We start from the raw sequence: 12,804 nt of genomic DNA on the forward strand, positions 1-12,804 counted from the left end.
GGTAGTCCTGCAAAAGCAACATGAAGAATCAATATATATAACTTTGAAGTTATATATAGAACTGAAGCAATTTGTTCTTGTTTGGTATGTTCATTAAAGAAACAGAGTGCTGATAGATCAAATGGAAAACTTAAAACATAATTTTGCATTATTTTTTGTTTTCAGAAGCTGTCATATGAAATAGTGATTTTTTTTGTTAGATCCAAATATGAATATGTACTTATAATTCCGTCAGTTTGTTATGAAAACAAGGAGTAGAGTTTATTTATAGTTTGAATACGAAAATGTCAATTTTCCCTTCTCATCACCCATCTCAATGCTTGATGGTTGTTTCTTGCTGAAACTGCAGGTGAATATTCTCTGATCCTTCTCTTACTGCCACATCCACTCCAGCTCCATACCTGCCTCACTCACCTGCCAGCTCCGCCTCCTCATGTCACTATGGTTTCTCCCGCCTTCCCCACCTGCTCCGCATCTGCAATCAGCCCCGGGCTTCTACTTAAGCACTCCACTCCACTCCCAGCCAGTCACTGCCAGATTGTCCTTGTGTCATGCCTGACTTTCCAGCGGTTTTCCCTGGACTGACGACCTGTTGCCGACCCTGCCTGTCCTGGACCTCTTCGCCGCCCTGGTAACCACCTCAGTCTTCTGTCCCCGACCACGCGCTCTGCCTGAGCGTCTCTGGTTTCTGTTTGCCTGCTTCCTGGGCTGTCTGGCGATTCCTCTGACTGACCGGCGTTTCAGTTCCGGCAACTAATTTCCCTTTAGATTATCTAAAATTTTCATATAACATTCAATCACAAACAGCACTGTCTCTGTGTTTGTCTTCTTAAATTTGCTGTCTTTTACTTGTTAATATTTTATACATGTGCTGAGACGAGTTGTGTGTGGTTAACGCATACATAGATCATCTCCCATGCATAATTAAAGAATGATGGGATATCATTTTGTGCACTCAACATGGCATAATACACAAAAACCAGTTAAGAGAAATTTAATAGAAATAATGGCAGCGGAAAGACCAGCAAGTCGCCACCATTAAGGGGCTATTAGTAGAGATTTCCTTTCAGAGTCAGGAAAACAACTTCATGTACAAACAACAATTTACATTACTTACTTATAAATTAAGCTTCATTAAGGAGGCTCATGTTCCATGAAATTATATCAAGAAATCTCAAACTTTCCAATATTTTTTGGCACAATTCAGCAGACGGAACATGAATCAGCAGAATCTCACTGCTGGTGTGGATTTGTTTTTAAGCCAAAAATGCCAAATCCGACATAATTGTGCTTCGAAGTTGTGACCAATTGATGGATATCCAATATTTTTGACACCTTATTGTGATCAACATTTCAAATTCAAGCCCTAAAATCACACATTTAAATGATCACATTGTGCTCCAACATGCATTTAAGAATAGTAGAGGGTACGTACCCTTTAGCCTGGCCAGGTATAACCTTTCACTTTAAAAGAACTCTCTCATGAAATGGGTCTGATACCTTTCCGATTCACAGCCATTTCCAGTGGTACAAATGGTACGGACCCAAACATGGTGAGGCGGGACTTCATGCAATGACTGATACAGGAGCATCCGAGTCCCACATTTCAAACAACTCAGTTTGAATCATTAATAACACCTTAGATGAACAAATGTTCTCTGCAGAATTCATTCACCAGTATTCCTACTCCTCTGAATGTCATTTTGAAGACTGTTGATACAAATCTGGTTATCGCTCTGCCTGCATTACATGCTTAATTTCTCTGGTTGTAAGCCCAGCCAGTAGTATCCAGAAGCAGTTTCTGGATTTCCCGAGGGTCAATCTTCTAGAAACAAAGTGGAATCCTGAAGACTAGTTCTAGTTTTTGTTGAAGATGAACAGAATAAGGATGGCTAGCCAGGCTCCATACACTCACCCTGCAAAAGCTAATGATACAGCACAGTTGCTCCTTTAATCACAATAACCTCATCGTCATTATCATATGTTTTTCCTTTCATAGAAGTTATGTTAGACTGTCCTGGTAACAAATATCAAAGGTAAATTACATTTTTATCTAAACCTGCAGCAGACATACCAGTCAATAAGCTTTATAAATTTCTGAAATTAAATAACAACAGGCGGCAAACAGGACTGATGGGGGATTTATTGAATCAAAATCTGGAGATGTAGCATTTATCTCCACGGTCATCTTAAGACCTTCAGTGGTAACATGAAGAATCACTGTACACATCTTTAAGAAACAGTTTTGAATTTTGTTCCTGATTCTTATTGAACACACTGGAAATGTATCACTGTTAAATTTAAGCTTTTCTTTAATGTATGTTATCTTCATTAAAGAAACTAAAGCACTGATAGTTCAAAGATATATTATAAAACCCATTTCTGCACTAATGTTTCTCTTTAATGATAGTAATGAGCAGTATTGATGGGATAATGGTGAAGAAAACGGTATACGTTGTTACCATTATAATGTGTGATTCAACAATTTGTGTCATGAAAGGACGGCTTTGAACTTATTTTAACTAAAAGGTTTTTCACCACTTTCTAGCTGTGGTGAATGATTGGAAGCCCAGCATTTTTAAAAAAAGTTTAAGGTCGAGGATTTCTTACGTCTGATCTGTTAATATCTGGTTTTGGTATCTTGTTTTTTTTTGTTTTGTAAATCTCTTACTTTACATTTAGTTACAATGTGCTTCAATTCCTGTTATTTGGTAGAGATGTACAGTATACTTTGGTGTTTTCTGAACTGCACAGTTTTCTTGTATTTCTATGTATTTATTTTAAGTCTTGATCTCCTGCCACAGTAATGCTCTTGGATTTGTAATTTCTCATATTTGTAAATTCTCGTAAATTATTCATTATCGTTGCATTTGAGTCTTGACTCCTTCACCACTGCTGTACTCGTCTCAAAGGTTATCAGAGAAAGACGGCTACAAACCTATTAATATCTTTGTTTTGACTTTGGAACAACAGCTGTCATGAAATAAAGTAATTTAGCTTTGTCAAATCAAAATGTGTATATTTATTTACCATTCAGTCAGTCAATGAGTAGAGTTTATTTATAATTTGAATAAGGACATTTTGTTATTTTCTTCCTATTGTTTCAGTCTAGTAAAGAAAAGTTACTCACCTTTCTCAAAGCTTGATGGTTGTTTCTTGCTGAAACTGCAGGTGAATATTCTCTGATCTGTCTCTTCCACATTTATACGCACTAATCTGTGGATAACAAGGCCACCACCCACACGGAGGAGGGTGCAACATCATCGACCCTTCTGGTAAGATCCTGATTCATAATCATGTGAATCATTCTCGAATCCTCAAACATAACTATGACACCTTTACTACAGGCCAGTAAGTAATGATAAAAGTCTGATAAAACTGAAGATGTCTGCAGCAACAGTAAACATGTGACAGGGGCTAAAACTCACAGTAGAGATAAATGCTCCAATATTCCTGAGTTTTCATTTTTCTTTGAGAAGCTTGCACATAAAACTTTAACCAACTGATTTCCCTCTATATGACCTAAAATGGCTTTCTGCAGCAAAAAATTTGATAAAAAAAAAAGCATGATACTGATATATTCCATTTATTTTATTGATATTTTTATCTGAAGGGACTTACAAGTCAGGGAACACATTGAAGGTTACATGGGTGACAGTATATCTCATAAAAGGACACTCTCACACTGATGCTGCTTGAAGACACCAGCAGGATCTATGAACTTCATACTGTCAACTCTACAAATAATAGCAACACGTGACTTAAAATAATCTCTGTAAAATGCATATGACTCATGATTTTACACTTCTTGCTTAAATGAGATTAATAGATAGAAAAAGAGAACATTTAAAGATTTTTATTCTGTTCTCTGAGATATAATAGTGGAGTAGATGGAGTATACTGTCTGTGTGTTTTTATTCTTAAAGTTGCTGTCTTTTAACCGTTAAGATCTTTATATATAAAAACAGTTCCCTCTACTGGTCTGTGGGAAGAAAATGTGCTGAGATGAGTCGCGTGTGTGGTTAACACATACACAGATCACAGATCAGAGATTCTTTTTTGTATTCAAACTGGTGACATACTTGTGCTTCTAAGCTGTGAGGCATTGGTGGATATTTACTGTTTTTCACACCTTATTGTGACTCAAATAACATTTGTGGTCCAATATACATTAGAGGGCGCATACTCTCGAGTCTGGCCAGCTGTAACCATTCACTTTACAGAACTCTCTCTCATGAAATGGTACCTCCCCATTCATAGCCATTGTACAGAAGGTAGCAAAGCAATCACAGAGGGCGGCGCTTTATGCAATGACTGATACAGGAGCATCCGAGAACCACTATTGGAAAACAAGCCAGTTTGCTGCAGAATCATAACACCTTGAAAGGAGTACGCAGAATTCATTCAGCAGTATCCCGTCTACTCTGTACGTTGTTTTGAAGACGCTTCATTGATACAAATCTGGTTGTCGCTCTGCCTGCATTACATGCTTAATTTCTCTGGTTGTAAGCCCAGCCAGTAGCAGTACCTGGATTTCCCGAGGGTCAATCCTCTGGAAACAAAGCTGAATCCTGAAGAACCAGAGTAGTTTGTGTTGAAGATGAACAGAATAAGGATGGCTGGCCAAGCTCCATACACTCACCCTGCAAAAGCTAATGATACAGCACAGCTGCTCCTTTAAGCACAATAACATCATCGTCTTATGTTTTTCCTTTCATAGATGTTACGTTAGACTGTCCTGGTAATAAATATCAAAGGTAAATTACATTATTATCTAAACCTGAAGCAGACATAGCAGTCAATCAGCTTTATTAGTTTATTGAAACAAAGTCTGGTTCAACAGCGTAACTGTAATCTTTACTATTATTTACAGAATTTGCTCGCCCACAGTTGGATTCAGGAAGTGTCATAAGGCCAATTTCGTTATGCTGTAATGAAAAATATGGAGAAAGTTGTGAAATTGAACTTGTATTTCCCTGTTTTTAGTGTGGTTGAACTCCATGTTTCCATTAATGTGGATACTGAGTTTAAAGCTTACTCTTTGCGTACTCTTTGAGGTACAACTTTTCAATGTCATGCATTTCAGTAACTGCAACTTCTTACTTATCATCTTTGTCAGGCAAAAGAAATTAGTCATTAAGTATCGAGAGAAAATAAAGTTGCACAATGAAACACTACAAGTACTCGACCAAACAAAAAGTTATTTGTTATACAGTCACATTTACTCTGTACAGTCTTAAGTCTTTGTTTCAGTCAGTCTGATCATTACACCTCAGCATCAGACACTGACTTGTCTTTGCTCCGAATGGTGACCATTGAGTTTGTGTAGGTGTACGAGCGAGACACTTCCTCCTGGAAGGCATTCTCCAAAACATTCAGGATGGATTTACGGACTTTATCCTTGAAATCTTGGCCCATGAACACATAAAGCAGTGGGTTCAGGCAGCTGTTGAGGAAGGCCAGGCTGGTGGCTATAGGTACTCCAATGATGATGACATGGTCTAAAGTTTCATTTTCATTTTCCATAGTGTGATTCACCAACTCAATTAGACCCATGATGTGAAAAGGAGCCCAGCAGAGGAAGAAAATGATGATAATGGCAGCGATTATCTTAAATGGGCGACTCGATTGACTAGCCAGGGCAGGGTTTCTTCTGAGACGGTGGATTATGACGGCATAACAGGAGACGATGACAGTGAACGGGATGACAAACCCCAGGAGGAAGCGAGTGATGGTCATGGCCTGATGGCGAAAATGTCGCAGTTGAATGATGGATTGGGTCTGATAGTCATCAGAGAAAGCGAAGTTGTTGAAGCAGTTGATGATGTCTTTGCTGTGCAGTGCCGGCCCCGTGTCCCTGAAGATGAAGTACGGAGAACTGAGAATCAAAGCCAGCACCCAAACACACAGACTCACACAGGAAGCCTTGCGCACATTTCTGTGGTTCTGGGCCCAGACGGGCCACACCACGGACACACATCTGTCCACGCTGATCACCACCAGGATGTAGACGCTGGCAAACATGTTCAGGAAGCTTATGGTGGTGTTCAGCTTGCACATGAACTTCCCAAAAGGCCAGTGGAAATCCATAGCTGTGTAAGTCACGCTGAGAGGCAGGAATGCTGTGAAGAGGAAGTCGGCCACAGCCAGGTTGAGGAACCACACCGTATTGACGGTTTGCTTCATTTTGAAGCCGGTCACCCAGATAACCACTCCGTTCCCGAGCACACCGAGGACAAAGGCCAGGCAGTAAACAATGAGAGACATGATTTTGAGGGACTGCTTCAGCTCCCCCAGCTCGTTGTCATCTCCATGGTCATCTCTGTAGTCGTACTCATCACCTTCATCATACAGAGAGCCATTTCTCCCAAGTTCATAAGCTGAATTGAAGTGATTGAAAGGGGAAGTGGTCATTAGCTCCATCATTTTTTTTTTAGAACCTGCAATAAAAGCAAAAATAATTTGTTAAGCTTTACTTTTCCTCTTAATGTTAAATAAAACAGATACAAATAATTTTCCATAAATCTGATTGCAGCCCACTAAACCTTTAGGATGTGACTTAATCAGGCAATTCTCATTTTTATAATCTGAAGTTATTTCATCAAAGTCTCAATTTTTCACGATGGGCTGTAATGCAGCATGAGTCATATAAAAGGCATAAATACAAATATACTTTGCAGAAAGTTTCAAAAGTGACTTATAACTCGACCCCGCAGACGCAAACCGCGCATCAATTTCCCCACATCGACATTCCCATAAGAACAAGGGGGAACTGGAAGTGATGGGTTGAAGCGTTTGTTCTCAATCTCACTACAGTAAAAACGTAAACGAAAGCCTTCCCACGGACCGTGGACATCATATATTTATCATAACACGCGCGTACAGTTTTCAAGCTGCAATACAATTAATAATAAGTCGACTTCAGTATTCTTGTTGAGATATTTCCCATGTCTTCTTTTTTCCCCTTTTGTGATTCCTGCATAAATGCTTATATTTTCAGGTGTTTTAGAAATCAATAACGTGTTACCTGTCTGACATGGGCCGGTGTTGGGTCGGTGGTGTCCTCCGTTCAGCTTTCAGTCATCTGGAGAAGTTTTCTCAGTCCTGACTCCTGACTCCTTCATTGTGTGACGTCGCGCCAGGGCGGGCGCTCCAGTTGCGCCGTCCTTGCAGGCTCATTTAAGGCTGATTTATGGTTCCGCGTTACAACAACGCAGAGTGTACGGCGTAGAGTACGCGGCGACGCGTATCCCTACGGCGTAGGCTCTGCGTCGATTTAACGCGGGACCAGAAATCAGCCTTCAGTCTGAGGTCTAGTTAAACTTCAGCATTGCAAGAAAACCGCACAGAAACATTCTCATCTGTAACTCAGGGGCTTTCTTAATGTGCAGCCAGTGAGGAAGCAGTGAACATACATATATGACACACACGTGATTCATTTTTCCATGCTCTCAAAGCCACTTCATGTCTTTATGTACAAGAGCTGCAAACTTACTCACATGAAACTCTGATTTAATTCCTGCCAAGACATGTTTTTTCTTAGATATGGTATGAGTCTTTTGGGAAACTCCAAAGGTGAAAACACTGTCTAACCAAACAACTAAATGCATAAATTGAGGGTTTCTGAGATGACTACCTGAGAGAGAGAGAGTGGAGCTTTGGCTGCTCATATACGCCCACCAACCATCCTGCTGCTGCGTAACATGTTTTCTCCTCATGGGTTGATCTTCTGTTTGCTTGAGGTTAGGTGTAATTGCTCTGTGTTGACTGTTCGGCTTGACATTGGCGCACGTATGCTTTTATTATGTCTCTTGTTTTCAGCCTGGGACACCACTGTGCTGTTTGACACACACACACACACACACACACACACACACACACACACACACACACACACACACACACACACACACACACACACACACACACACACACACACACACACACACACACACACACACACACACACACACACATATGCTATATATGTTGTCAGATTTTACTTAAACTTTCTGTGGAAAGTTGGGTATATAATGCACTTTAGGTCCATTAATAAGTATTTTTATTGCTTCATTTCTGCTTTATAATATTATTTGTAACCATTCATGAAAAATAATGGCAGGTACTATAGATGTGACATTCTTTTGTCACTGCAGATAGCATAACATACAGTATGGATTAATGCGTTGTATCCTTCTCATATTCCACTTCACAAAACAGTTTTTAAAGTTAAAAACATTTGAGAATTATAAAAATGGGGCCGTGATTAAATGGTAAGGAATGCAAAATTTTAGTAGGGACAAAAGTGATGTGACCCAAACGATTGCGTAAGAACATCTGTTTGCAGCAAAATGGGAATTAATGTTAACACTCGGAACAAAAGACCTATGTCAAAATAAAGGGCAGTTTAGCCTCTGGCAAGATCAAAAAGCGCTATTCTACTTTTGTAAGCATGAATGGACCAACAAGAGGTCATTTGGATTCGTAGGTGTACAGGAAGTGTACTGGGTAGAGGTCTTTTTTAATACATTTCTTTTGTACACATTCTCTCTTTGATTTATTTAGTTTTGATCCCTAATTAAAGTATATATTCTTTACCATATAATAATAGACCTAACTTTGTTTTAACTCAAGACTGTTCCTTAAGATCTATCAAATGATCTACAGCATGTTTATAGTAGCCCTAAGTCCGCCATTCCTGAATCATGTAATTTCCATAAACAGGATTTGTTGTTTAGATCAGACTAGAACATAAAAAAAAGTAGAGTTCTATAAAGCATGATAGCAGTGGTATCAGGAGGAACAGCAAAACCACCTGAGATACAGTTTAATGGGAGCAACATGGATGTGGGGGAGTGTCAGCTGCAGACAGTGAAAATCAACTTCATGTTTCCTGCGTAAAGACCTTTCAGTGGGGAAGAAATACCTCATCTGAGTTTGACCTCACGCTCATATTTCCTCCCACATAGTCCCTCCTTATTTTGATTTCGCTTCTCCACCACCCACACACATTTTATTGGCTATGTACTGATTGTTCTCTGCAGGATATTGAAGAAACTTTTAGTGAAAAGAGGAAATATCTTAGTTTGGGCCAAATTCAATTAAAAGTGCAATGTTTCTATCTAATCATGTTCCACACCCACTCCATCCTAGTGAGGGTTTTATGGTGGTGGTGGGCATATTGGGTAGCTTGCCAGTCCACAGTGGCAATTATTCAAATTCCATTCAGAAGGTCAAGACAATAAATCTAACTGTTTTCTGTGGGATGGCAGCAATAAGGCAGGAAATCTTGAACTGATCAGATTCACACGGTGTGAGCTTCCAGAACCTGCCCAACCCCAAAACCGGGTCCCCTGCTAATGTAAACACACCCCACACAAGAACTAGATCCTGCCAGGAGTCCAGATGTGAGGGGGAGGAAGAATTGAGAGTGGGGGGAGTAACTCTACATGGCTATTATGTGTCTGCTTGCGTGACCTCGGCCCCTGCATGTGTTCAGAGCAACACCCTTCCTTGTGTGTGTAGGAGGACCCACTACTCTGTTATCTTTGTCTTTTACATAAATATTCAAGATTTGAAATGCTTCCCCAGTGAGCGATATTTGGGACCAAAACCAAAAGCACTTTCTAAAACTTGCAGGAAACTGTTTAAAATAAACTGACCGGGTTATCTTTTTTTCATCTCCCCTAAAAACTACACTGTACTGCTCAGCTCCATTTATAATAATACTGAATTGCACCCCTGTTTTAGCCTCAGTCTAGACAGCATAACTACTTTAATAATTTGATCACAATTCTTTTGTGCAGTACATCTACCGGTATCAATGCCTTTGCATGTAAACTGTGCGTTTTTGGGTTCCTGCTGTGCAGCTTGAAGTCGTGCAGTCTCAGAACATAAAGGCAGAGCGTTTTGCTGGTGTCTGTATGGGATATTAATAGCCATCTCAAGGCTATAGTTTGAGGGAAGCCTTCAGAGCCCAGGGCTAGCCAGAGTTCTTGATTTACCAACCAAACGTGTAATTATGTGTGTGCCACACAAATACCAATTTGGGTGTGTAAAACAACCAGTGGAGGTTTTCAGGGAATTCAGTTTGAGCAAAACATAATATGAACAGTTGGTCTTTGGATTTTTTTGGGGGGGTGGTGGGGTAATTGTTTAATGCAGCAGCCTAGAGAAGTCTAAAAAACGAACATCAAATGTATGCAACATGTGTGTGTGTGTCTGTGTTTGTGTTTGTGTGTGCGTGTGTTTCTTTGTGTGTGGGACGCTGAAGCACTAATGACACACTGCGACTCCAAGCGTCACCGTAATACACCCCATACTTTTCATGGCTGTTTCTGTGACCCTGCGTCTTTTTGGAATTTTGAAAAGTTTGTAAATCTATATCTCATTTTGTAGTTGAGCAGAATGATCTGCTGCGCTGATACTTTTACACCCCACTTGTGCAGCCAGAAATACACAATCAGCCGAAATCTGCAGCGTTTCGAAAACCCAAAGGTTTGTTGACCCTCCTGCGGTGTTGACTGGAAATCAAATCCTCGTCTCACAGCTGCGGAGGGGTCAGGAATTTTGTTTTTCAGAATCAAAAGTGTTGCCATCAGTTTTCATTTGTACGACTTACTTACTCTTTTCTCTTTTTTGCCATGTATACACCACACACGGGGAAAAAAGCTTAACCTCAATAACCCAAACCACTTCCTTACATTCGTCGCTACTTCCAACCACAGCGTCTGGTCCCCGTCAGCAAACCTACGGGATATGAATAATCACCTCTGTCTGACAGAAAACAAGCCTGGCAATGCAGCATGCTCGTCTCCCTCTGTCCGAGAGTATTTTGAGGGGCAGAGGAATGACATTTGGGGAACCGGAACTGACTGAATAGGGGGTGCAATATGGTGAATGGAGGTTTTGTTCTTTGCTTCTTTTATAACCAAAAGAAGAGCAGTTAAATGTCAAAAACCTTTAGTTTGTTTTTAAACTACATTATTTATTGAAACAACAATTACATTATGATCTTTTTAACTCTCTCTCTCTCTCTCTCTCTCTCTCTCTCTCTCTCTCTCTCTCTCTCTCTCTCTCTCTCTCTCTCTCTCTCTTTCTCTCTCTCCGTCGCTCTCTCTGTCTCTCTCTCATATATATATATATATATATATATATATATATATATATATATATATATATATATATATATATATATACTGTACATATATATCTAATGTGGAACTAGAGAGCCATTCAAGTGTCATATGTGAGACAGTCAAAGACTTTTCCACCAGAGCAGCTGATGTGTCAATGTTTCCATTTAGTGCACATTTTAGATGAAATTGTCTACTTAGTTCCCACTAATAAAGGCAGTGGAGGCTTTCAGCAATGCTCTGCAGCCTCTGTTCTCTGATGTAGGATGCAGAGAAAATTTACAAGCAGGTCTATTGAAATTGAATCCAAGAGAAAACAGCTACAAGCTTTCTTATTCTTTTTTTTTTTAATCCTTTCAGTGAAGATATTTCTACGGCTGTTTATAGTTAACAAATACAGTGGCTTTCCCAAAATGTTGGGGTGCTGTGGACGCGTAAAGCTAGATACATGAATTTTAAATATATTTCCAACAGTCATATTTAATTGAATTCAGTGCAAATGTAGAAACTGAAAAAGTCTATAAGCTTATTTTGAATTTCATTCAGAAAATGTTTCAATAAAGTTTTATCATTTTTTGTCAGATGAGTCCATGATAGAGTTAAAAGTGTGGCATACAAAGAAAGAAACACAAAAACATAATCCAGAAATACTGCTTCCTTCTCTGAGCCTCGGCTCATTTAAGATTGAGTAATTTGGAAAACTGGCCTGTGGTTTGATGAATCAAAACTTTGAATTGCACCACATTTTTAGGAGAGGGACGTCCTGCTTGTAGGAGAGGGCCGTCCTGCTTGTAGGAGAGGGCCGTCCTGCTTGTAGGAGAGGCACGTCCTGCTTGTAATCTCAAATGCGATTTAAAAGCCTGCATCTGTTATGGTTTGGGTGCCATGAGTTAATGTGGCATAAGTTAGTAGCGCGTCTGTGACAGCAGCAGGAAACCCAATAAACTGACAATATAGAGTGCAATATATCGCCATCTAGAAATGATCATGTTTAGGGATGATGTGATAAATTTTATCATCCCTTGAGATGATTCATTTTGTTTTCGAGAGGGTCCAACATAAAACATACAACACAGTACAAAACAGTCACATACAACATACATAATACATAAGGCTCTCACACACAAACCCGCCCACACACCAGTCCCCAAGACCTACCACACCCAAAGAGCACAAGTAAATACTGTATATAACACAGTAATAACAACAAGAACAACAATATTAATAATAGTCATTGTCATCATCATTATTATACAATACATGAAAAAAATAGATACATTGTGTTTAAAAAAAAATGAGAAGGCAATACCACTAGAAACAACTACATGGTTTATTGAGATTGGAGAATAGTGAATTTTAAAGAGATGTAATGAATTGAGATATGAGTTGAACCAAAGAAGAGAGTTTCTAGAGATACCAATTGAGTAAAGTTTGTCCAGTAGAAGGTAGTGATCAACAATGTCAAAACTTTCAGATTCAGAAATATTGCAACAGTGAGTTTACCATTTTCAGAAGCTGTAAATGTATCATTTGTGAATTTTAGAAGAGCTGTGGTTGTTGAGAAATTTGATCTGAAACCGGACTGGGATGGAGACAAAATATTGTTTTCTTGTATTGTTGATCTTGTTGATTTCAGTAGGACAAACACATTCCTCATATACACAGCATG

At 39.4% G+C, this 12,804-nt stretch overlaps 1 protein-coding gene across 1 annotated transcript; it reads right to left on the reverse strand.

Moving 5' to 3' along the window:
* Positions 1-3,584: 3,584 nt before the first annotated feature.
* Positions 3,585-7,101, reverse strand: LOC133428737 (chemerin-like receptor 1). Its single transcript, XM_061716577.1, has 2 exons — positions 7,028-7,101; positions 3,585-6,440 (listed from the first exon to the last, which is right to left on the reverse strand). The coding sequence occupies exon 2, from the start codon at positions 6,424-6,426 to the stop codon at positions 5,266-5,268; it is 1,161 nt and encodes a 386-aa protein (XP_061572561.1). The 5' UTR covers positions 6,427-6,440; positions 7,028-7,101; the 3' UTR covers positions 3,585-5,265.
* Positions 7,102-12,804: the final 5,703 nt, after the last annotated feature.

This window comes from Cololabis saira, chromosome 3 (genome assembly GCF_033807715.1).
Source record: "Cololabis saira isolate AMF1-May2022 chromosome 3, fColSai1.1, whole genome shotgun sequence".
Taxonomy (NCBI): domain Eukaryota; kingdom Metazoa; phylum Chordata; class Actinopteri; order Beloniformes; family Belonidae; genus Cololabis; species Cololabis saira.